This window comes from Danio aesculapii, chromosome 3 (genome assembly GCF_903798145.1).
Source record: "Danio aesculapii chromosome 3, fDanAes4.1, whole genome shotgun sequence".
In the NCBI taxonomy this organism is placed as follows: Eukaryota; Metazoa; Chordata; class Actinopteri; order Cypriniformes; family Danionidae; genus Danio; species Danio aesculapii.
This window is the reverse complement of record NC_079437.1, coordinates 46,547,475-46,575,349: the sequence shown is the minus strand read 5'-3', so window position 1 is coordinate 46,575,349 and position 27,875 is coordinate 46,547,475. Positions and strand designations below refer to the sequence as shown.

At 35.3% G+C, this 27,875-nt stretch overlaps 1 protein-coding gene across 1 annotated transcript; it reads left to right on the top strand.

The window, feature by feature from the left end:
* The first annotated feature begins 1,075 nt into the window (after positions 1-1,075).
* LOC130221586 (4-galactosyl-N-acetylglucosaminide 3-alpha-L-fucosyltransferase 9-like) lies at positions 1,076-27,421 on the top strand. Its single transcript, XM_056454131.1, has 3 exons — positions 1,076-1,162; positions 1,969-2,057; positions 23,863-27,421. The coding sequence occupies exons 2-3, from the start codon at positions 2,051-2,053 to the stop codon at positions 24,945-24,947; spliced, it is 1,092 nt and encodes a 363-aa protein (XP_056310106.1). The 5' UTR covers positions 1,076-1,162; positions 1,969-2,050; the 3' UTR covers positions 24,948-27,421.
* The last annotated feature ends 454 nt before the right edge of the window (positions 27,422-27,875 follow it).

Genomic DNA, 27,875 nt, shown 5'->3' with positions numbered 1-27,875 from the left:
TCTTTTAATTTACTTAATTTTAAAATAGAAATAGAGTAAAAGTTTTGTAACAGGATATGCACAATGTTTGATTCCTTTTACAATACTAAAATGTCAGCATGAACACTTTGTATATGCAGGACTTTTGCCAGCTCATGTGCGTAGTGGAAAGCAAACGTCAAAAGGTGCGGATACCAATAATGAGCATGCAATTATCAGAAAATGTCTACCAAATGTTTATTAAAATGCCTTAAATGTTTAGTTTACAATAGTTTTGTTTTACTAGTTGTATTATAGAACTTAATCATTCAACGTTGTGAGTTTCTTTAAACATATGCTTTTAAATGATTTATGTTTTAATATGGAAATTATTCATAAAATCCCTTTGCCTTTCCAGTCATTTTTATTTTCATAGATATTGTAATAAAGAAGAAGTTGTAGAACACTTATGTATTTTTTTATGAGAACTATTGTGTACCTTCATTTTTGTAAAGGGTACAGAACAGTATCATTACAGGTCTTCTCTTTACCATATAAGTTACAACTTTTACAAAGGTATAAAACTGTTCCTTAAGGAACATTATTTGTACCACCGTGTACCTTTTTTTCTGAGAGAGAACAAGACTAGATCTCAAATTTAAAATTGATATTGAGTTATGAATGCTGTTTTTGCGAAAGCTTTAATGAAACTATTTCACATTTATTTTGGTCTTGCCAATATACTCAACTTTTTTGGATAAATGTTGAAGCTTTTATTGCTCATAATATTTTAAAATCATTTTCCTTATCTTATAAACATGTGATTTTTGGTTATTATGTTAAGGATCGCTCATTAAAAGATGCTGAGTTTAATTTGCTTAATTTCTTTTTTACCTCACTTATTCCATTCTTGTTAAGAAATGTAAAGTGATTTTATTGTATAAGAAAACTATACATGCTGGTTCTTGTTAATAATTAAAATAAATAAATAAATAAAAAGACTAGATCTCTCTCTTTCTCTCTCTTTCTCTCTCTTTCTCTCTCTCTCTCCCTCCAGTGGATCTACATGCGTTTCGCAACTGTTAAAAAAGTACAACCAATCAGATCGCTAGTGAGTGTTTGCGTCACTCACTTTCAGTTTCAGAGACATCTGAAGTGTCTACTGAAAATTGAAAAACCTCACAGCTTACGGTCTGAACAAAATGTAAGTATTTCCGCATTTCTATGAGAGTCAAGTTGAATATATTGTAAGTTTCACATAGTGGCAATGATAATTAGTGATGGAAAGCAGAAGACAGTCGTTTACCATGTACTATACTTGAGTTCAGTTATGACAGTTATTATTGGTTGATGCTGCGTTTTATATGGTAATGTTTGAGCAGTATTTACTGTATATCGTTTAGTGTTAATAGTGGTTAGTTAGTCTGTAATAGTTTACACCGTCGATACATCAGGATGTAATGATGACGCAGAAAACCTTCTGGGATAACGGATTAGACTTCTGTGTGAGCGCGTTGTTTGTCGTGTAGCGTTAATGATTAACGTTATTAGTAATAACCTTATTATTAAGAGCAGGGTTTCTAATGAACATGATTAATATTTACTTCTAATAATATTTGTTATATAGTCTATAAAGGCTACACATACTGTATTCAATTTTCACATCACAGCGAATTTTTTGCGAGTATGTTTTGGAATTAATTTAGCTTGTTTGCCGTTACAATATTTCGAAATACACTTCGCTGGTATACGTTTTATATGTGTGAATCCAAAAATTGTGACTTTTAATGTAATTTGTTCCATTTGCATATAAGATTACTGCCATATGTCAGATTCTTATGTGGATTGTTTCCCCCCCATGTGAGGATGACTTTCAGGTTCTGAGGCACTGCTCTCTGTCATATGTCTGTTTATCCATATGCAAATGTGAAGCACATTATGCTAAGCACTACCCTGTGATTTGACTGTAATGTTTATTGTGCTGATCCTTTTTCTGGACTTTAATTAAAGGCTCTTGGTTCTGATTCCTGCCTCCTGAGCGAAACATCAACCAGAAAACATCCTAAGTAAACTACAAAACACCAGCAGAACCATGTTAAGTAAGTTTTTTTTTCTTTAAATGTTACATTATTTAAATGTTATTGCTTTGACAATTAACCCATTTAAACCCGCTGGCAACTATAATTGCCATTTTTCTGGCAACTTTATTAGGTACACCTTACTAGTAGAGGGTTGTACCCACTTTTGCCTTCAGAACTGCCTTAATCTTTCGTGGCATAGATTCAACAAGGTATTCAACAAGAGATTTTGGTCCATATTCACATGATAGCATCACACAGTTGCGGTAGATTTGTTGGCTTCACATCCATGGTGTGAATCTCCTGTTTCACCACATCCCAAATGTGCTCTATTAGATTGAGAATTGGTGACTGTGGAAGCCATTTGACTACAGTGAACTCATTGTCATGCTTAGGAAACTAGTTTGAGATGATTCACGCTTTATGACATGCCGTGTTATCCTGCTGGAAGTAGCCATCAGAAGATGGGTACACTGTGGTCATAAAGGGATGGACATGGTTAGAAACAATATTCAGGCTGTGGCGTTGACACGATGCTCAATTGCTACTAATGGGCCCAAAGTGTGCCAAGAAAATATCCCCCACACCACTACACCACCACCACCAGGCTGAACCGTTGATACAAGGCAGGATGGCCTCGTCACCCAGCATGGTCTTCTGCTGCTGTAGCCCATCTGCCTCAAGGTTGAACGTGTTGTGTGTTCAGAGATGCTTTTCTGCATACCACAGTTGTAACGAGTGGTTATTTGAGTTACTGTTGCCATTCTATCAGCTCGAACCAGTCTGGCCATTCTTCTCTGACCTCTGGCATCAACAAGGCATTTGCGCCCACTGAACTGCGGCTTACTGCATATTTTCTTATTTTCAGACCATTTTCTGTAAACCCTAGAGATGGTTGTGCTTGAACATCCCAGTAGATCAGCAGTTTCTGAAATATTCAGAACAGCCCATCTGGCATCAACAACCATGCCACATTCAAAGTCACTTAAATCACCTTTCCTCCCCACTCTAATGCTCGGTTTAAACTGCAGCAGATCATGCATCATCTTGACCATGTCTATATGCCTAAATGCATTGAGTTGCTGCCATGTGATTGGCTGATTAGAAGTTTGTGTTAAAGAGCAGTTGGAAAGGTGTACCTAATAAAGTGGCCGGTGAGTGTAGTTCAACACACTATCCATGTTTTATTTCTCAGTGGCATGCAAGCAAACAACCAAAAAAAGATTTTAAAAGAAAAAAAAAATTGACATCCTTCCTTTTACATGAAGTTTTCCGATTCCTAGCCCTGGGTCCAGGATACAAAATGGAAACCCTCCCAAACATAGGCATTTATCATTTCACTAAAAATGATTTCATGTTTAATATATTAGATATTAATTTATATTTATATAATCATGAAGGACTCATCCAAACAAAACAAATCAATTAAAAGAGCTATAGTTTTTTTTTTTTTATATAATTTGCAAGTTCATAATTCAATCAATAAATAAAATAATGATAGAAAAATGGAGAATACTGTGTGATTAGGTTAATAAATCAGTCTTGTTTATTGTTTTTTGCTTTCATTATATCCCACCTAAAATAACCCTTTAACTAATATCTATACTGTATTATACAAAATTTGATACACAGCAAAATCCTCAAAGTAAAATTCAACTATTCAATTAAGAGTATTTAGTCCCAAAAAATAGTATTGAAATAATACTGGAGTAGAGTGCTGATTGAACATTACTGATGAACTACTAAATCACTGAAGAAAAACATAATTTTCAACCACCACACAACTGCAGCTTTTCTTTTTTTTTTTTACTTGTTTTGACTTTTTGTTGACATAAAATGCAATGTCTGGTCACTGAAATCATATATATCTGTTTTTTGTTTAGACAGCCAAACCAGAGTTTTTGGTTGTCTGCACCATCATTAGATTGTGCGCAAAGAGCACAGTTGCTTACAAGATGCTCATCTGCGTAATATTTGACATAACCAAAATACTTCTGCTAATACCGGTGCTAACAGAGCTTGTAACGTGTATAGTGATACATAGACAGTAATTCCACTTAATTTTGGAACAGAGCTGTCAGAATGCAGTGCTACACACCCTTTTTGTGGCTTCTGATGTGGCCAGCATTACTTGGAGTATATTGAGTATGGAATATACTGTCTTCTGTTGCTTTGGCATGCTCTTGACAGTGCTTTATAGGGTGTTTTGATGTGTACTGACATTTTTTTTTTGAAAAACTGTGCATGTGAGGACAATATATATTTTAAAATTAAAGAGTAAAACCTTTTTATTTTTACAAAGATACCTGTGCATATGTGGACATGGCCTGAAATAAGACTGAAATACAACAAAATAAATCTCTCAAAATCTTAGTTCAATTTAAACAACTGTTTTCATTTAACTTTGTGATGTACAGTAGTCTTTTGGGGCAACTACTGTGTGTTTTCACAAAGACAAATGTTCTTTGTGTTTTCATATATGCTGTATGAGATAATGTGCCCTATGCTACCTTCCCACTGCAAGGCTTAGAGCTGAAATCTGATATTTTTCTCATATCTGATTTTTTTTGCATAGCTGTTCACATTGTTGTTATGAATGTGGCTAATATCAGATTTGCAGTGTGAATGGTTCATGGTCCTAAACTGACCCGCATGTGCCAAAGTACAGTTACGGACAGCACAAAATGTCTAATTATGCACACAATGTGTATTGTGTATGAAGTAAGCAAGTCCCTTTGTTAATCAGGGGCGCCACAGCAGAATGAACTGCCATATATTTTACACAGCGGATGCCAATTCAGCTGCAACCCATCACTGGGAAACACCCATACGATCTTATTTACACACATACACTATGCACAATAATTGCATGTCTATAGACTTGTGGGGGAAACCGGAGCACCCAGAGGAAACCCACGCCAAGACAGGGAGAACATGCAAACTCCACACAGAAATGTTAACTGACCCAGTCGAACCAGCGACTTTCTTTCTGTGAGGCGACAGCGCTACCCACTATTGCCACCGCGTCGCCCTGTATTTCACAATATAAAACCTAAAATAATTCTCTTGTGATTTAAAACACTGATCGACTGTGATTTATGACAACTGCGGTGCATATCTTTCTGACCACCGATGTAGTGAACTCATCAAAGGTTAATGAGCAGCCACAGACTGAGTTGTGAAGGTGGAGTTGGTTTACCTCTGTTTGCAGTGTTATGCTGCGGTCACACGAGAGTTTGTGCTTGCGAAATTCTGTTGTACGGCGCTGCGAAATGGGGCAGGATTAAACAAGATGATTAGACATTAAAAAAGCGAGCGATTGGTGTTTTAAGTTTAAAGGTCATGTTTTGATCTTCGATTGATCTCACGCAATCATGTGGTGCGATTTCGCCAGTTCACCAAGCTTGACCTTTCCAACACAGTGAACTGCGAAAACTTGTCGCATAAGCTTGCGTTTTCGGTCTGACGCATTCGCGTAATTCTTTAATTAATTTTTTTTTTCAAAATGAACAGCCAATTTTCTGTGTGCCATTCTATGCTGCTGAGGAGTAGGCATGGGACAATAACCCTTTTCAAGGTATACTGTGGTTTGGAAAAGTCAAGGTTTTAAAACCGCCAAAATTTTCTGTAATACCGTTCCTAAGGTATGTGTAAGATGTTTTATTTACATTTTTTTTGTTGTTGTTTTTTAGGACAACAGTATCTCCAGCAGAAAAAATATCCAAAGATGCCATTTTAAATTGTAAAGAAATCTGTGTTTTTGAAACAAATGAACAGCAGACAGCAAAAGTCAATGATTCATTTGAATTATATAGCCTGACATGTTTACTGCTCCAACATATCATAAATCTTTCAAAAAAATTGAATATATTGTGTTCAATGGGGAAAAAAGTTTTAGTTTTTTACCCAGACATTTAAAAAGAATATATTTAAGAGCAGTGATCACAATACCGTGATACCGTGAAACTGTGATATTTTTAAAGGTTTTCATACCGTCAGAACCTTATACCGGCCCATGCCTACTGAGGAGTAGATGATGTTTGCATTATAAAATGATGACGCATGTAGCTCAAAGATTATGTAAAAGTCACATGAAATCCTAAATAACCGTTCACACTGCGACACGTTGCAAAACATCAGATCTGTGTCTGATTTAATACCAAAGTGGCAAAAATCTGAATGAAAAAAGATCAGATTGCATGCAGTTTTGGCTGTTCACACTGTCAAGATAAAAACAGATCTAAGTCACATGCATGTGGGCAAAAAAATCTGATTCGGGCCACATTTGCCTGCAGTGTGGTCTTCCACATTTTACATAATAAATTTGTTTATGAATAAGAATTGATCTATTGTAGATGTCTTAAGCTTAAATGTCAAATGGTCTCCCTCTATTCAAACGTTACATTGAATGGTGGATAAAACAATTTTGCCACATATACTGTAAAAGACTATTAACAAGACTGTGTGAAACCAGTTAGAGAAATCTGGGCACAAATCGGTTCAATTTAACCATAATGTTAAAACAACATGAATAGCATTTTGCCACATACCACTCTAAATCAGAGCTTTCTAGTGTGGAAGGCAACTGTCCTGCATATTTTACTCTACACGCTCAGAAAAAAAAGGTACATGGTGGTGCAAATAGTAGGTGGAACAGTGTTGTACCTTACACAGTTTGTTCTGTACCTTTTATGGTACAACTGAAATTAAGGTACACAATTGTTCTCATAAAAAGGAACATAAGTGTGGACAACTTCTTTATTACAATATCTATGAAAATAAATATAAATACTAATAAATAAATACTGCAAAGGCAATCATCATTCAAAAGCATATGTTTAAAAATCTTATAAACATTAATTATTAAAGGGCACCTATGGTGAAAAATTTACTTTTCAAGCTGTTTGGATAGAAATGTGTGTAAGTATAGTAAATAAACTTTCATATTGGGGTGAAATAAACACACCCAGTCCTTTTTTTTTCAAATTTAACAACATAAAAACGGTGGACCAATTGGAGCGGTTTTCAGATTGACCGCAACTTTACGTAGGAGTGCGGTCCCCCCGCCCACCAATATTGATTGACAGCTGCGTGCATTAACATGTCCGGTAGTCACGTGTATAATCATATCATCAAGAGAGGACGAGCGCAAAGCAGCCGGGAATAAAAGGTGTGTTCAGTTTGCTAGGATCATCAATCATCATCAAACGTGATCAAGAGTGAGTTTCACAAGTTTAAAATGTTTTAAAACAGAGCATGTGTGTAATGAATTACAGCGATTCACTTCAGATGCACTTAATCAGCACAGAACAATTATAAAAGAAGACGCTTCAATCGCGGTTTGTGGATGTTAAATCAGGTTTATTTTGTACATTAATATAAGAGATATCCATACAGCAGTGAATATTACCAGTATCATGTCACATAAGCGTGCAAAACGACTGCAAAGCTTAACGAGCTGTCTCTCTCTCTCTCTCTCTCGTGCGCATGTGTGTGCGTCTGTGGAGCGGGTGAAGCGTGACTGTGAGAGCGACTGTGTTTTTTCCCAACTTTCACGGTTAGTTTATTGCTTAATGTATTTTGGAATATTGTGTTGAAGTTAATATAATTTTTTTTAGCCATTATGGCAGGGGTGAAGGAAAGTGGAGGGTTAGAGCAGCTAACTCAACGGCATGGAATCAAAGTGCCGGTCGGAGTTGATTGTTCTGTGGAAGAATGTAGCCTTGCGGTCGAACAAGTTGTTGGATATGAAAGCATAAGATCTGCTTCTAGAATGAATCACGCGATGGTTCTTTTTTTGGATTCAATAGATAAGGTGAACAAGGTTGTAGAACAAGGTATTGGAGTGAAAGACGCATATACAATGGTTTTTCCTCTTATAAATCCGGCGAGGAAAGTTATGTTGTCGAATGTTCCGCCTTTCATAAAAGACGATGTTTTAGAACGAGAATTGTTGTGCTATGGACAAATTGTCTCAGCAATTAAAAAGATCCCGGTAGGATGTAAATCACCACTGTTGAAACACGTTGTGTCGTTTAAACAGCAGGTGTTTAAGGTGTTGAAACAAGGACACGAAGAGCTTAATCTCTCTTTTAAGTTTACGATCGATGGGTTCGATTATGTAATCTTCGTCACAACTGAAACAATGAAGTGTTTCAACTGCAATAGAGAAGGGCATTTGTTTAGATTTTGTCCAGAGAAAGTAAAAGAAAAAGAACCAGATACAATCGAAAATCAAAACAACAGTGCTTCAGTTGCAGAAATCAATGTAAATGAAAACGAACAAGATAAAAGTGAAGTAGAGATAAATGCTACACAACCCAATGCAACAGAGAAGATTAATGAAGAAACAACAGTAGGTGTAAAAGAGGTTGAAGATGTTGTTCTGGAACAAGAATTAATGGAAATTACTGAACCCAATCTTGAATTACCAAACACTAAGCGAAAAGCAATAAAAAGTGCACATAATGAAAAAAATCCAAAAAAGAGTCACATCAAAGAACAAATGGAGATCAAAAATATGACTAAGACAGGTGTTTGCAGTGAGATTGAATATTCTTCAGAATCTGAAAATGAAAAAGAAATCTCTACACAAGCAATGTTGAAATTAAGAGAGGAAGAGAAGTCTGATTTGGACAAATTTTGTAGGTTTCTACAAGTAACAAAGGGAAAAAGAAATGTGGTAGTAGAAGATTTCTTTCCAAATCTAGCTAATTTTATCGGATCTGCAAGAGACGTGATGCAAATTGTGGGTGGAGATGGACTTGTTGAGACTGAAATATATCGTCTCTGGAAATTAGTTCAAAAGACGAAAGCACAAATAAAAAAAGATGATTTGGAAGGATCACAATAATAAGCAAAGCTATATAGTGAGTTTTATCTTAATAGCCATCTCTCTTTTGATTATGGCAGAGTTTAAGATTTCCTCACTAAATTTAAATGGAGCACGAGATGTAAAAAAGAGAGCTTCTTTTTTTGAACTAATTAAATTAAAAAATATTGACATTTCATTTGTACAAGAAACTCATTCATGTATTAATAATGAGGTTGATTGGCATAAAGAATGGGATGGCACTATTATAATGAGTCATAAAAGCTCTAACAGTGCTGGCTTGGCCATTCTTTTTTCAAGATCATTTTCACCCTTGTCTTATGAAATAGAGGAAATTATATTTGGTAGATTAATTAAAGTCACTGCAAGATATGAAGAAAAAAAATCATCTTAATAAATGTATATGCTCCTGTTATTGCAAGAGAAAGAATGATTTTTTTAGAAAAATTAATTAATACTTTAGAAGGATGTAACTCTGAAGATTTTCTTTTTTTAGCTGAAGATTTTAATTGCACAACAAATAATTTAGACCGAAATCATGTTGAATCACATATGGCTTCAAGAAATAAGTTAATAAGTATTGTTGAAGCTTTTGATTTAGCAGATGTATGGCGTGAGAAACATAGAGATTTTAGACAATATTCTTGGGCCCATTACAGAGAAAATTATATCTCTATGGCTAGGATTGATAGAATTTACTGTTATAAACATCATTTACAGGTTTTTAAATCATGTGCTATCTCTCCAGTTAGTTTCTCAGATCATGGATTAGTATGTGGAGTGGTTTTTATAAATTCAATTAAAATAAAAAGTGCATACTGGCATTTAAATGTTTCCTTATTAAATGATAATTTTTTTAAGAAAAGTTTTAAGCATTTTTGGAATAATTGGAAAATTAACATAAAGAATTTTGAGTCAATTCAGCAATGGTGGGATGTGGGGAAAATTAATATTCAACAATTTTGTAAACAATATACTCTTAATACTTCCAGAAATACTGCTAAATTAATAGAAGTCGAATCTGATATAATAAAACTTCAAGTGTTAAGTGATTCAACTCGAGATCAAAAACTTTTACAATTTATCAAAAAGAAAAAAGATTTTTTAGGAGAACTTCTTGGAATTAAAGGACAAGGATCACTTATAAGGTCACGTTTTCAGAATTTTAACGAGATGGACACATCAACCAGGTTTTTCTTTAGTCTTGAAAAAAAAAATGGACACAGTAGAATAATTCATTCATTGTGGGATAATAATGGAAAGGTTTTGACAGAGCCTGCTGAAATAAGGAAGAGAGCGATTGATTTTTATACAGGTTTATATGCTTCTGAGTATCAAGAAAATCCAAATATTACACAAAAGTTTTTTGAAGGTCTTCCAGAAGTACCAGCTGTAATAAATGCTGCACTTGAACAACCGTTGAACTTACCTGAACTACATTCAGCTGTGATGAGTATGGCCAGTGGTAAAGCTCCAGGAATTGACGGAATTCCTATAGAATTTTATAAAACATTTTGGAGTATTATAGGTTCAGATTTGTTGGCAGTTTTTAATGAGAGTTTTATTAAAGAGCAACTACCTTTGAGCTGCAGAAGAGCAGTGTTAACATTGCTACCAAAAAAAGGAGATTTGAGAGATATTGCAAATTGGAGACCTGTTGCTTTGTTATGTGCTGACTATAAAGCTCTGTCTAAAACTTTAGCAAATAGGTTAAAAAATGCAATGAATTATACAATAAACAGTGATCAGTCCTATTGTGTTCCAGGGAGGTCAATTTTTGATAACATACACTTTATAAGAGATTTAATTCATACCTCTAAACGATTTGGTTTTAATTTTGGCCTTTTTTCAATGGATCAAGAGAAGGCTTTTGATTGAGTTGAACATGGATATTTATGGAGAATAATGGAAGCTTTTAATTTTTCTTCTGCTTTTTTAAATAGGATTAATGTTCTTTATGGAAGTATTCAGAGTATGTTGAAGGTCAATGGTGGCTTAAGTGCATCGTTTAATGTAAATAGGGGAATAAGACAAGGTTGCTCCCTATCAGGAATGCTATATACTTTAGCCACTGAGCCTTTATTGAATAGATTACGTAATGAATTGATGGGGTTAAATATTGATGATAATTTTAAACCTGTGTTTACTTCTGCTTATGCAGATGATGTCCTTGTTATCATTAAAAATCAAAATGATGTTGAGAAGACAACATTAATAGTAAATGAATTTGGTAAAATTTCATCTGCTAAGGTTAATTGGAATAAGAGCTCAGGTTTGATAGTAGGAGATTGGAGAGATGAAAAGCCTATGTTACCAGGTGGTCTAAACTGGGTTAGTGAAGGGTTTAAATATTTGGGTGTTTTTTTAGGGAATGATTCTATAGAGGAAAAAAATTGGAATGGGATTGAAGAAATGGTTGATGGAAAATTGAAAAAATGGAAATGGCTTCACTCATGTCTATCATATAGAGGTAGAGCTTTGATTAATAATAATTTGGTAGCCTCTATATTGTGGCATAAATTAGCAGTTTTAGAACCTCCAGCTGATTTATTAATAAAAGTTCAGAGAAAGCTTGTTGACTTCTTTTGGAATCAATTACATTGGATACCACAGAATATTTTATATTTATCAAAAGAATTAGGAGGTCAAGGTTTGGTTCACTTGGCAAGTAGAAAAGCTGCTTTTAGGATACAATTTGTGCAAAAGTTTTTATATGGAAAATTGGAAGTTCCATGGCGAGTGTTAACTGAACATATCTTAAAACAGTTTGGAAATTTGGGATTAAAACAAACAATTTTTCTTTTGGATACCAATGTTTTAAATGTGAGAGTTTTTTCCCCTTTTATTGCAGTGTTTTCAAAGCTTGGGGTCTTGTAGAAAGGAAAAAAATGTTTACCAAAAATTCCTCATTGTTTTGGTTATTGGAAGAACCAATTGTGCATGGATCACGAATTGTTTTTTAAAAAAAGATGATTTTGTAGGAATAAACGATATCTTCATCAAAGCTAGAGTTTTAAAAGTGAAGGATTTGGCAATGCTAGCAGGTCCAAATCTAAATAATGTGAAAGCGGTAGCACAAAGACTTGGTATTCATTCTTTAAGGAAAATTGGACAAATTCTAACAGTTTTTCGGGACTCTTTATCAGAAGAAGAAAAGTTAAAACTCAAAAACTGGATGAAAGGAAGCGAATTGCCTAAATGTACTGACTCTTTTCCTAATATATGCGTAAGACCAAAAATGGATGAAGAGGACTTTCAACTTTTATACTGGATTTTTAAAAGTGATGTTCGCTTTATTATTTTTGATTCTGTTGGTGGAAAATGTATTTATTCTTTCTGTGTTAAAGTGTTAAACAAAGGAAAACTAAAGAATAAAATTGACACACCCTGGAGAAAATTTTTTGAAAGTTAAAGATGAAATAATGCCAGTATGGGAAGCAATTTATAAGCCACCATTGACAAAAAGGGTTGGAGATATTCAATGGAGAATACTCCATGGTATTGTTCCTGTAAATGCTTTTGTGTCTATTTTAAATTCTGATGTTACAGATTTATGTCCTTTTTGTAATTTTAGAGAGACAATTTTTCATTGTTTTCTTAAATGTGAACGACTGTTTTTATTATTTGAGTTTTTAAAGGAATTGTTTGAATTGTTTGGAGAAATTTTCTCTGATGTTTGTTTCATTTTTGGAGTGAAAATTGGAAAAAAAAAGAAAAATGTTTGTAAACTGTTAAATTATTTGGTAGGACAAGCGAAAATAACAATTTACATAACAAGAAAGAAAAAAATAGAACAAAGCATTGATTTAGATGTTTTATTGTTTTTTAAATGTATAATAAGGGCTAGAATACATTTGGAATTTAATTATTATAGATTGATGGACAATATTGAAAGTTTTAAAGATATTTGGGATTCAGATGGAAAGATGTGTACTGTTATAGGAGAAAATGTATCTTTTTCTGAACTGTTTTAAAGAAAAAAAAAGGTGTAACTAAAATATTTTAACGATATTTTGCTGATTGTGTTTCCTTTTAAAAAGGCAAAATAAAGTTTGTTAAAATCTCAAAAAAAAAAATCTGTGTGTGTGTGTGTGTGTGTCTGCGTGTCTGAGCTATCTGTGTGCGTGTATGTCTACGCTACGTTTGTGTGTGTGTATGTGTCTGCGCTATGTGTTTGTGTCCTTGCTGTGTGTGTGCGTGAACTTTGTAATGACATTGTGTGTGACTCATTGTTGCAAATCCACAAAAAAAATGCATCAAATACTGATTGTTAAAGTTCTTACTGTAGTATTTCTCACACACGTTACGTGAGATCTGCTTCCTGAGGCAGCCGAGGGCAGCAATTGCTGACAGGCACATGGGCGGGGAGGACTAGCCTTAAAGGGCCAGTACATAAAAACAGCAAAACCTTTTTTTCAGCTATAATATGGACACTTCAAACAGCTATAATAAGTAATCTGATGCGTGTTTTGAGCTGAAACTTTACAGACACATTCTGGGGACAAAAAAGACTTATATTAAATATGAAAAAAAGGGATAACCTATGTGCCCTTTAAGTTCTATAAAACAAAACAACTGGTAAAAAAAAAAACATTTGTGGGATGGGAAAAAGACAGGGTCAGCCATATAAGGTAAATAATAGTCTTTATTTTTAAAGAATAATGGCAAAACACTGTAGCTCTCAGTGTGCGTGCGTGCGCTCTCTCTCTTCCCCAGGCTGCTGCTTCTCTCCTTAAGAAGGTATCTCTCAGCCCTTTCACTTAAACAAACAAGTGTTATTTATTATTTCTGATTGGCCCGCTGACTAGCCGCCAGTCTCCGAGCATGCTCTTCCCTATCATTGGCCATTTGATTATGCTTTCCTCTCCACAGTATTGTAAACTAAACATTTAAGGCATTTTAATAAACATTTGTTAAGCATTTTCTCATAAAAACATTTTCATTACTGATATCCGCACCTTTTGACATTTGCTTTCCACAACACACGTGAGCTGGCAAACGTCCTCCTGCATATGCAAAGTGTTCATGCAGACATTTTAGTATTGTAAAATTAATCAAGCATTGTGCATATCTTGTACTTTTGCATAATTATATTTCTATTTTAAAATTAAGTAAATTAAATGAAATTTAAAGTGGTGGCAAAGGTATTGTGTGAAAATTGGAGAAAAAAAGGTTTTATATTGTACATTGGAGAATGTATTTCAATAACATTTTTGTGAAAAGTGTTGTGAAATGTTTAGCAAAAAATAGATCTTTTGATTTATGTTAAAGTATTTTTTATTCTTTATTGTAAATGGAAAAGGTGCATTTACACAAAAAGAAACTTAAAAAAAAAACATTGTTTAAAAATGTATTTGATGTTTTATATTTACTGAAAATAAATTGACACATTTTGGATATAGCAAAACGCCTTTAAATAGTTCTTGAAGGAACACATTTGACACTGTTAAGGTACTAAGTGTCTTGTCACTGTAGTGGTATTTTCATGGATCAGATTTGTACCTATGATGAAGGTACAATGTTGTATCTGCAGGTTTTAAAAACCAAAGGTACATTTTGGTTTCCCATGGTACAAACCATGTCCTTAAAGGGCACCTAGGTTACCCCTTTTTCCAGATTTAAGATAAGTCTTTTTTTTTTGTCCCAAGAATGTGTCTGTAAAGTTTCAGCTCAAAACAAGCATCAGAGTATTTGTTATAGCTGTCTGAAGTGTCTGTATTACAGTCGGTAAAACCTGGTTGCTGTTTTTTTTGTACTGGGCCTTTAAGGCTAGTCCTCCCCGCCCACCGTTTCCACGTGCCTGTCAGCAACATGCCTCAATCGCCACCCTCGGCTGCCTCAGGAAGCAGATCTCATGTTGTATTTGTGAGAAATACTACAGTAAGAACTTCACCAATGAGTATTTGATGCATTTTTTGTGAGTTGCAACCACGAGTCACACGCAATGTCGTTACAAAGTTCACGCGCACACACACACACATAGCGCAGACACACAGAGAGAGAGAGAGACAGAGACAGCGCGCATGTTTAGCTTCGCACTCTGCACGCATATGTGACAGGATACAGGTTAATCCCCACTGCTGTATGGATATCTGTTATGTTAATGTACAAAATAAACCTGATTTAACGTCCACAAACTGGGATTGAAGCGTTTTCCTTTATAATTGTTCTGATACACAGCTGTGCTGATGAAGTAAAGCTCAAGTAAATTGCTGTAATTCATTACACGCATGCACTGTTTTAAACATTTTAAACTTGTAAAACTCACTCTTGATCACATTTGATGATGATTGATGATCCTAGCAAACTGAACAGACCTTTTATTCCCGGTTGCTTTGCGCACGTCTGGTCTTGTTGATATGATTATACACGTGACTACCGGGACATGTTGATACGCACAGCTGTCAATCAATTCGGTGGGCGAGGGGACCGAACTCCTATGTCAAGTTGCGGTTGGTCTAAAAACCGCTCCAATTGGTCCACCGTTTTTATGTTGTTAAATTTGAAGAAAGGACTGGGTGTGTTTATATCACCCCAATGACAATTTATACACTATATCTACACACATGTCTGTCCAAACAGCTTTAAAGTAGATTTTTCACCATGGGTGCCCTTTAAAGGTACAAACTGCAATGGTACAAATTTGTTTCTTTGTCTTCTTGTACAATTCTGTTCCATGAAAAGGTACTGCCCCAGTGACAAGGGTTTGTACCTTCTTTGGTAGACATTGTACCATTTTTTTCTGAGAGTGTACTTAAATTTTACACTCCTACCCAAATTACACACACTTGAGCAAGCTCATCACTTTCTTTACTGGGCAACTTCCAGAAAAGTTGGAGACAAAGTCTGCTGGACAATGGTCATCCATTAAAGCAGATACTGCTCAATCGCGTAAATCATTTATTGCACATTTAATGATACAGCAATTGTGTAATTCTCTGACAGCTTCTAAATGTATCATCCTTATTCTGGTAATCATTAATATCTGCAACGCTACTCTCACAGTTTTTACTAAATTGTATGTATGTTGTATTATATTGATTTATATTAAATAATATATTGTGTCTCATTCACTAAACATGCAATTTCTGCCTGAAATCTACAAATAGACATTTTCACCAATAAAACTGCAGTCACACTGAACTTTATACCCAATTGGCTTTCCTTCATATATCCCAGACCAAAAAAACAAGCTTGTGAAAAGTTTCACATGTTGCTGCATTCCGAAGTTCAAGCTTATTTAACGTAGCATATGACAACAGCTGGTGCAATAGCCCAATCTAAAACAAACATATAACTGTACCTATAACTTTTTAATGGTAACTTAAATTACACATGCCTTGGAAATATCCACAATACAATACAGACAATATGCAAATATACATTTTCATTATACACTCAAAAATATAAATGCAACACTTTTGTTTTAACTCCAATTTTTGAGGGTCAGAAAACCAGTCAGTTTGTTATGTGACTACCATTTGCCTCTTGAAGTCGATCAGATTGTTGATTGTGGCTGAAAATTCTGTCATATTTTAGGGATCCAAAGCATCGCAAATATGCTCATTGGGTGACATGTCCAAGTATGCTGGTCACACAAGAACTTTGATGTTTTTAGCTTCCAGGTATTGCAACTAGTCAAGTCAAAGTTTATTTATAAAGCGCTTTTTAAAAACAACAAGTGCTTATCAAAGTGCTGTACACACATACACCATCTAAAACAAACGACAAATACAACAGACATAAGACTCTCATATGGTATTAAAAGCCAAAGAGTGAAAATGGGTTTTCAGACTACATTTAAAAACAGAAAGGGTTGCGGCCTGCCTAACATGGAGAGGCAAAATATTCCAAAGTTAGGGGGAAACCACTGCAAAGGCACGGTCCCCCCTGATTTTTAATCTTGTGCGTGTGAACACACCCGTCCATATTCACTCAGACCTAAACTCAATGAAAGAGGCCGTCCACCACTGTACTGAAATCTGATTTATTTTCTCTGAGATAAAGCAAAAATATGTAATGCAGGAAAGTGCAGGATTCACATTCAGCTCTCTCTCTAACAGTCATACCGATCTCTGTGAATCTACATGTAAACATTTTCTTAAATTCAAAACATAACACAATTATAAACAACATACCTGAGATAAAACCAAAATATGTAATGCAGGAAAGTGCAGGATTCACATTCAGCTCTCTCTAAAAGTGACAAATACAAAAACTCTCTCGTTTGGATATTGTATACAACACTAAAATGCATTAGCAATGTGATGTTCAAAACATGAACTAGCGTATTATTCACACAACATACACATCTATTTCGATCACTGAAGTGATATAAAATTGTTTATATTATCCTTTTTTATCTGTTTACGAGAGAGAGAGACACGAGCTGCCATTACCCCTAACAGTCACACCGATCTCTGTGAATCTACGGTAAGCACAAAGGGACAATATACCCACAATTTTTTGCAATTTATTAACCACAAGGGGGCACTCAAACACCATTTTATTAATAAAGCCTAATTTCATGAAATTCAATCTGATATTCATATAATCTTTTCGACTCCATAAACGTGAAACAGCCAAAAGTAGCTGATCAGCACATCTAAGTGCCCTTAATGGAGTGTACAATTGGATTAACGAGGACAAGTATCTTGGTGCAAGTCCATTTAGGCATTTAAACACCAAAACTAGAATCTTAAAATGTATCCTAAACTGTACAGAAAGCCAATGAAGAGAAGCAAGTTTGGGTGTAATGTGCTCCCGTTTGCGTGTCCCCGTCAGCAAGCAGCAGCATTCTGCACCATCTGCAGACGAGTAATGGAGGTATGGCTAATACCCACATAGAGGGCATTACAATAATTGCCGAGTCGAAATATATATTTAAGATATAAAATATGTATAACTCTTTCAAAGTCGTTAATAGACAAAAAAAAAAGACTTTAATTTGGATAATTGCCTCAACTGAAAAAAAAATAATAATAATTACCGAATTAATCTGTTTATCCAGTTTGAAGTCACTATCCATAATAACACTCAGGTTTTTTACATTAGGTTTCACAAAAGGGTTTAACAAATCAGGATCCAGACAATCCTGACTTCCCCCAGATCCAAATACCACCACTTCTGTCTTTTCTTCATTGCACATTAAAAATGTTTATGCCAACCAAGATTTAATGTCCCTAAGACAGTCCAACAATGGCGTTATGGACCCAGCATCTTTCCGTTTTAAGGGCAAATAAAGCTGTGCATCATCTGCACTTATTTGAGCAAAAGTAGTACATTGTGTGAAATAAGTCCAGTGCATATGCAACAAAAAAAGAGTTGTTGTTTTGCTCTCTCACTCACTGGCAAAAAGTGCTTCATGGGAGTTTGCTGCTTCTGCCTGAAATCCTCAGCAGAGAGTCAGCTACATGACAAAAAAAACTGAATTAGGATTCTGTTTGTTTGTTTGTTTGTTTGTTTGTTTGTATACTTTATTGTCCCTCAAGGGGAAATTTTCTGTGGACTCACACAGCACATCAGCAGGTTCTAACATAATAACAATTAAAAATAGGTCAACATACAAAAGAATTACATACACTATCGATCAGTGTTCAACAGTCTGATTGACACTGGAATAAAAGAGTTCTTCAAAAACTGAATTAGGATTCTATTGTAAACAATTGTATTTCCCCCCTTGAGTAGCAAACACGATTTAGTAAGATAGCTTAGCTAACAGCAGCCATTCAGATAAATGGCAATCATACTGTATGATAATGCCAAACATTACTGAAAGATTATGGCTACCAGAGAGACTTTCACACTTATAGGCACAAGCTGGCTAAACACAGAGAAGACCTGAGATGTAAACAATGTATTTTTTAATGGAGTGATTGTAAGAATGTGTCTGCAAATGTGCAAAAACTGTTGCAGTGGTGGGGATGGGTTAAAACTGTGTATATATATATATATATATATATATATATATATATATATATATATATATATATATATATATATATATATATATATATATATATATATATTTTTTTTTTTTTTTTTATAAGGTCCATAAATATTTGGACATCAACACAATTCAACACAACACAAGAAAACATTTTTGGCTCTATACACCAACACAATTGATTTGAAATGAGACGGACGAACAAGATGTGCTTTAGCTGTAGACTGTCAGGTTTAATTTGAAGGTATTTAAATCCAGATCAGGTGAACGCTGTAGGAATTACAACAGTTTGCATATGTGCCTCCTACTTGTTAAGGGTCCAAAAGTAATTGGACAGCATAATAATCATAAATCAAACTTTCACTTTTCAATACTTGGTTGCAAATTCTTTGTAGTCAATTACAACCTGAAGTCTGGAACGCATAGACAACACCAGACTTCAGTGGTGGAGGTAGCGAATTAGAACTACTCACGTTACTGTAATTAAGTACATTTTTGGGGTATTTGTACTTTCATGAGTATAATTTTAAGTCTGTAATTTTACTTGTACTTGTGTACAAATTAAGCTGACTTAATTAATTAAACTTTGTTATTTTTAAAATCACAATTCGTTACGGAGTACTGTAATTTAATTCATATTTCAACCACTGACCAGCATTTCAGTAGCCAATAAAAAAAATCTCATCTTAATGGACCAATGAAAAGCCTGGTACGTTATTTGAACCGAAAAACAAGTTCAGGTACTGCAGATTTACGTGAGCTGACCATCATCATACAGTCACAAAATTATTGATTGGCAATGGAAATTATCGATGGAAAATCAAGACAGCAATAATGAATCTGTAGAACGCAGATGAATGCCCATGGCCACACCCAGAAGAAGGAAAGAAAGTGGACAGTTGTGCTTATGCAGTGTGAATAGCTATGTTATCATCTAAAAATGTAAATTAAATGTATGCCCAAAACTGGAATATCGCATAAAAGACGCGCGAATAAAGCAGCATTTCTGTCCAACAAGTCAAAGAGAACAAAATTGTCACTTCCTGATTAACTGGCGCCAAATATCAAAAGTAAAAACAGAACTTGCTGCGATACGAGAAGCTGCATCAATATTTTCTTCTGCATATCATGGCGTTTCCATCAACCGTTTTTTATGAGCATTTCCAAGAAGCACATAAAAATAAGTGGATGAAAACTGCCCTCTGCTGTGCCATTTGTGTTTTTTCTAATTAAATTGTCTATTGATCTTACAGATAAGAGAGGTATCATCTGAAATTATAAAGAGTCTATTTTTAGTTGTGTATATTTCTGTTGTCCTTATGCTGACAATAGCTAAACATAGTTTTTGTAAAATAATTGTGGCGTGCTTTTGTTTAGATAATCATCACAAGAACATGTAAATCCATCATCATTGTAATACAGACTATATTAATCCATAATTTCTAATTTGTTTATTTGTTCTTATTTCATTGCTTACTGTGTACTTGTTTTAATATCTTAAGTGTATATTAGCAAGGCATACTGTTTTTTTCCTTGTAAGTTTTATGTAATAAATGGAAAATATATACAGGCTGATTAATCTATAATTTAATTTGTATAATTCCTCTGTGATTTTTTCCATCCATCATAAAAGCTGAAACTGAACAAAAGGTTCAGAAGGTAAACTGTTATGATAAATGTTAGTATGTAGGTCCATGTAGTAAGGACCTTGCCGTTTGTTATCCCATAACACTGGGATAAGTTAATACTGTTTACAAAGTTACAAAAGTGTTTTTATGAAACACATAATGGTAAGAAGACTTACAACTTAATTATTGTGACATTTTATTATTTTTTTATATATGTATATGTATGTTTAGGGGTGGGTGACACGGTGGCGCAGTGGGTATCGTTATCGCCTCACAGCAAGAAGGTTGAGATGGTTCGAGCCCCGGCTGAGTCAGTTGGCATTTCTGTGTGGAGTTTGAATGCTCTCCCCAAGTTGGCGTGGGTTTCCTCTGGATGCTCTGATTTTGATTCGTATATAAACCACACCTGACAGTTCAGTTAATGCTGTTTACACAGTTTCAAAAGTGTTTATAGTATCGTTAAATGTAATTTGTAAAATGTGTTTTATTGCATGGATCTTGTCTGATTCAGCAATTATGAATAATTCCACCAATACCACCAGCTAAAAAAGTAATTTGTACTCTGAGTAGTTTTTATGAAGAGTAATTTGACTTAAAAAAAATAACTTCAACACACCTGCCAGGAAGTTTCTATATCTAGGATGAGCTTGATTAGCTGGTTCAGGTGTGTTTGATTAGGGTCGGAGCTTAACTCTTCAGGACAGCGGCCCTCCAGGACTGAGTTTGGACACCCCTGGATTAGGAGAACTGGCAGATATCATATTTCTACTTTTACATTTAGCTGTTTATTCTGCAGTTAGTTTAGAGTCAGAGCATATTATTCACTATATCAGTCATCTATAATGATAGGCTGCGTTAAGCGAGGGGGGGGGGGGGGGGGGACACAAGCATTAACAGCATTATCATGATGGACTCATTCAGTAGGGAACTTGAGTTTATGTGACTTAGCCTTTTCTTTGAAAAAAAGCTTCTTATGTCCACTTTTTTTTTTTTTTTTGCTGCCACCATCCTCACTTGCGTGTGTCACACACCTCACACACCTTCACACAAATTCAACTGCGCAGTTTTGGTGCTCGCTGCTTGTATCTGAGCCTCTCACATAACAGCAGGAAAAGGCTCAGCCAATCGCAATGTTCATATGTGTTTGGGGTGGTCCGACTCGAGGAAAGAACATGGTTTAACCCTTTCTGCATGTCCAGGTTAATATTGACAGCGCAATTTTTTTAAGTTAATTAAATTATTGGTGGGCACTGTAGAGATAATTTAGTTTTAACCCAAAGAATGACCAGTCCTTCAGATGAAGAAGAGCTAGAGTCAGAGATTCATATAAATAAAGTTTACTGAAAATAGTTTGCAGTTTCATCAGCAAAAGCCAGCTTCAACACTCTGATTGAGTTCCTAGGCCACTCTGCTTACCATCATAAATCAACATCAGTTATACTCTCACATAATGTCATTATCTGTGTCATACATATAGGTGTTTTCACCTGATTGGTTAAAACATAGATAGACTTGTTTAGTGCTTACCCCAGACCTGTGAAAGGATCCACAATCCAATAGAACGCACACACACTCAAAGTACAATCTGTTTCTTATCCAATGCTGAGTGTACACTCAGTCGTCTTTATCAAAACTGGTTAAAAACCGGTATAATCTACATTCTGACTGCTTACTGCATTTCTTACTACACAAAGGTCTATCTTGAATAAAAGGGGAAAATCGCTTTAAACAGAATTAACACATAATAATAATAATATCAAAATCACTTTAGACAGTATTAACACATAGCAATACAAATAGGACAGCAGTTGTTTTCAATCATCAAGCCCTTTAGTCCCACTTAAGGTCTCCATGACCTCTGGCCTGGTTTGGTAGCTCCTGAAAATAGAATTACAAAGAGACAGGCAAATGCACTGAACATTCTTATATTATATTAAACAATGTATTAACTTTATTCATTAGTCAAAATCATTTTAAGATTAAATACTGGTTGAAATAATTATATTAATAAAGTAATGAGAAAACAATAAACGTTGATCCATGCTGGGATGGATTGGAAGGCAGAAATCCGAATCCATTAGGACGTTTCAATAGTTGATGGATATTGGTGGGGATGCGTCCCCTCCATCCATGCTAAATCTATGCCCCTGAAGTGTGTGTAAGGATGCTGGATGTGGAGGTCTTGGGCTGGTGTGCTTACAAGTGGTTTGTGGTTGTGAGGCTAGTTGGACAGGCAACAGCAATATGATAAAACTGTCCATTTTAGTGTGGCCAGCCTAAGGCACAGCTGTCCAATAATCATGCTGTCTAGTCAGCATCTACAGTTGAAGTCAGAATTATTAGTCCCCCTGAATTATTAGCCCCTCTGTTTATTTTTTCCCTAGTTTCGGTTCAACAGATTTTGTTTAACACATTTCTAAACATAATAGTTTTAATAACTCATTTCTAATAACTGTATAAGTGTAGTGTTTTAGTTTTGATCTAATTTGAGTTGTTGTTTCTTAAGTTGTTGTTTCTCATAAGTTATTTAATTGAGGTTAGTACATTTTGAATTTGTGTCTCTTTGTGTCTATTTTTCATCTTTGAAATGAGTGTAAAAATGTGACAAAATCATTGTTGTTGTTGTTTTGCTATCAGGATTCTTGATCCAACTCTCATCCTGTCAACTTCGGTTGGCTGCCAAAGCTACTTCTGTCTCATCCGCTTCTTCACCACCACCCACCTGGGTGTTTTTCCAGTGTTTCCATTTTTTTCCTGTTGTTTTTTTTCCTGCTGTTTGTAGTCTCTTTGTAAAGTTTTTTTCTGTTTATTTAGGCCCAATCCCAATTCTACCCCTTGTTTTGCATGTTCCCGTAAAGGAGTAGGGGTGTCCCAATTATCTTTAGCTTGAAGGCGTAGGGCTAAGGGGAAGAGGTAGACAGCCCTACAAACTGAGATTTTTCAGGACCACACTCAAAACCAAGGGGTAAGAAAATTTCCCAGAATACATCAGCTACCGTACAACGGCAGCATGGCTGCACCCGGAAGTAAGGATATCCACAATTTAGTATTTTTTGTCATTATTACGAATTTTTACAACAAACAAGCACGTTTTAATATATTTATAACCGCGTTTGTGTTTTACCACCATGCTTTAAAAAAGGCTAAAATTAAAACATTTTGCTGGAATAATTACAGCAGTCGTGATATCCTGTGCATAGTGGTGTCCCGTTTCTTAGGGGTAAATTTTGAAGCTTGTGTTTCTTGAAGCACATAGCCAGGTCTTATTTATGTCTTGCTGCCAATCTCAGTTCTGTTCCAGAACAAACTGAACAAGCTCAACACAAGTGCGTGTCAGTACATTTGGGAATGTGATTGAACCAGTTTTCAAGGTAAATGATTTAATATTGAATTGTTCTCTCTCTCTCTCTCTCTCCACAGATCAAGACACATCAGCATTTCATCCTATATATTTGGTTCTTTTTATCTCTGTTGGATTGAACATATTTTTAGTGTATTCTGGACACTTAAGCCCTTATTATAACACATTGCCATACACCACGACTTGTACAACTTTGAAAGAGAAGCCTCTGGAAAACAGTACTATCCTGCTCATATGGATTTGGCCATTTGGAAGAAAATTTGATTTAAATTCTTGCAGTGAAAAATTTAATATAGATGGCTGTCACTTGACTGTAGATCGAGAGCTTTATGATGAGGCCCATGGAGTACTGATAAATCACAGAGACATTAAAAATGACCTGTCAAATTTACCCACAAAGCCACGACCTTTCTTCCAGAAATGGATATGGATGCACTTTGAGTCCCCAGAAAACACAAGACGACTCGACGGTCTGGATAACCTGTTTAATGTGACGCTGAATTACAGACGGGATGCTGATATTGTGCTCCGTGAACAATTTATTTTTAAAAGTAAAGATACTGAGGATAAGATTTTCCCACGAGTTCTGGACAAAAAGGATAAATTAGTTTGCTGGATAGTGAGCAACTGGAATGAGAGGCATGAACGGGTAGCTTATTTTAATGAGCTAAAAAAACACATTGACATTTTTGCTCTTGGGAGACATTTTGGGAAACCATTAAGTGATACACAGTACAAGGAAACATTAACTAGATGTAAGTTCTATCTGTCATTTGAGAACACAAACCTTCACTACGACTACATCACAGAAAAGCTGTTCAATCCTCTCAATCTCGGATCAGTGCCGGTGGCTCTTGGGGCTCCAAGATACATATATGAGAGATTTGTGCCTAAAGATGCTTTCATCCACGTGAAGGATTTCTCCAGCCCTCAGAAACTGGCTGAACACCTGCTGTCACTGGACAAGAATGTTGACGAATACAAAAAGTATTTTCAGTGGAGAAAACACTTTGAAATTAAACTTGTTAGCTATCCTGAAGAGCATGCCTGCCGTGCCTGTCAGTACATAAGAACAAAAAAAGACTACCAGGTTTTTAAAAACCTTAACAATTGGTACTGGGATGCCATCAATGATGGGACCTAAATGGGATGGGTTTTGCATTTGAGTTGTTACAATGGTCGAATATGTCCTTTCTATGAAATAATTGGTGGTGCTATTGCCAAGATGGTTGATCAAATCCAGTAAATATTACCACTAAAGGGAGTGGAATTACAATCCTCTCATTGCTTCCATTATTGTTTTCTATGATAAGTGTCTGTGATTGACATCTAAAACCCAATTTATACTTCAGCATAGAATGATTGCTGTATCCTACTACACACCCTATGAATGTAGCTGATGCTGTTGTGAGAATTTATAATTCAGTGGTTCGACTTCTAAAACACGTATTTAGCAATGGGATTTCTGTGCTCCAACCGGTGGATTTGTGTGGAATGCTCATGTAAAAGTGGTTTAAACTTGCACTCATTCAGGAATGAAAGTACCAATAACCAGTAAAAGTTTAGCATATTTAATCATGAAATAAATTCAAACTAAAAGTATTCATCTACAAAAGCTGTGCCCTTGATTAAACCTACCTGTCTTTAATTAGCAAGTGCTCCTTCAGATCCTACTAAAGCTGTGGTCACACTAGAGTTTGTGCTTGTGAAATTCTGTTGTACAACGCTGCAAAAAGTGGCGGGATAAAACAACATTGATGAAGCAAGCGATTGCTCCATATTTTAAATTTCTGTACAGAGAGATTTCTTTTGATCTTCCATTGGTCTCATACAGTCACGTGATATGATTTTGCACATCAGAGTTTACCAAGCTTGAACATCTAAATGTGCAATCTGCCGCATTCGCATGTGTATGAATGGAGCGAAATGTGTAGTGTGACCGCGGCTTCAGTTGGTTTAGTTGCCGGCAGATAGCTCTCTGCAACTCTCACATGTTTGTTCACTGAAGCTAAGCAGGGTTGCACTCTGTCATTACCTGGATGAGAGACCACATGGGAAAGCTAGGTTGCTGCCGGTGAATTAGTTAGACCAACAGGGGGGCGCTCAACCTGTGGTCTGTGTGGGTCCTAATGCCCCAGTATGTTGATGGGGAATCTAGCGCCGTCCTTCGGATGAGACGTTAAATCTTGACTCCTGACTCTCTGTGGTCATTAAAAATCCCACTTTGTCCACTGGCCTCTGTTCAGCATGGCCTCCTAACCATCCCCATACCATAATTGGTCTCCTCTCCACCAATCAGCTGGTGTGTGGTGTGCAGTCTGGTGCAATATGGCCATCAATATGACATCACGTCATCCAGGTGGATGCTGCACACTGGTGGTGGATGAAGAGATTCCCCCCAAAAATGTGTAAAAGCAATTTGAGTGTCCAGAAAAGGGCTATATAGATGTAAGGAATTATTATTATTATTAGCTGTTGTTGTTTTTGATCAGGGTTGGAGCTGAACTCTACTGGAAAGTAGATCTCCAGGAACAGGATTGGGCGCCCCTGATCTAGAATACCTCTGTGTGAGTTATCACTTAATAAACCCTCACTCCCACCCCGCCCACATTTTCACAGGTGTACTAAGCCAGCCAACCATAGGTCTTGTCATTGTGATGTGTAATTACATTTTTGAGAGGAGTATGACGAAGGTTATGTAACTGTGTAAAGGCTACATGTCAACCACCTGCACTCAACATAGAAGTATAAATTAGTCTTTAAGGGACAGTTCACTTAAAAAGTCAAATGATTTTATTTACTCAATCATGGCTGGTTTTAAACCTTCTTTTTTCTTGCTTTTGTCATAACAATTTCAAATAGATAGACTCTTAATGATCAAAAGACAAAGTCTGACAAGGTTTTCTTACAAAAAGATTTTATTCTTTGAAAAGAATAGGTCCGACAGTCATACAGGAACAACAGTTGCTGCAGAATGTGACACACAGGCTAAACAGACACTAGGTTTTTATCTTCTTTCCCCTGCTTCAAGGCCAACTTTGTCACAGCTGACATCCAGTTCTCTTTAGAGCATTAGATTTTAGAGCCAGGGTTTACACTTATTGAATAGATATGTTTAAAATCAGATGACCACCTTCTGAATGACCCTTCTTATAAAATTTGTTTTGTATCATCTTATCATCGTATCATCTTTATAGCAAAGGTCTCAAACTCGATTCCTGGAGGGCCGCAGCTCTGCACAGTTTTGCTTCAACCCTTATTAAACACAGCTGATCAAGGTGTTCAAGACTACTAGAGACTATTGAAGTCTGATTTATACTTTTGCCCAGTGCTGCGTCGTAGACCTCCACTGAGTACGTGCACACCTCATGAAACGGACAAGGATTTTATACTTGATGTGTTTGCCGTTGAGATATTCTTTAATATGACAGGAGGAGGTAAAAAGAAACTGAATTAAAATAAAAAAGTAAAATCAGATGGATAAACAGAGAAGTAGAAAGTTTCCGGAACTATATCATATCATTAATATCATTCAAGATTAACTAATTATTTTTATTATTTTTATAAATTATTTTAATGATTATAAAGATTTTAGTAACCATTCAAGATTTTTAAAATCAAACTTTATTGCATCACTTGCTTTTGTTCATGTCTCAGACAGTTTAACCTATTGAAGTTTATTAAAATATTAATGATATATTTCTATATATATATATATATATATATATATATATATATATATATATATATATATATATATATATATATATATATATATATATATATATATATATATATATATATATATATATACTTTTTTTGTTTTATTTTTATTTTTTATGGCAAGAATAAAAGCACCTAATAAATACAGATGTTTTTTTTTTTAGATTTAGCCCGCTCCACAATTCACACATTACTGTCTGGCTAGTTTCTGTTCTCTACCTATGCTAAAAAGACAATAATGGTCCAGCATTCCTGACCATTATCACCAGTAAAGCCTAAAACATGGCATCAGTATATTGTAAACTGATTGGTTCAAATATTCCTTTCCACTTGTCAAAGAATAATTTGT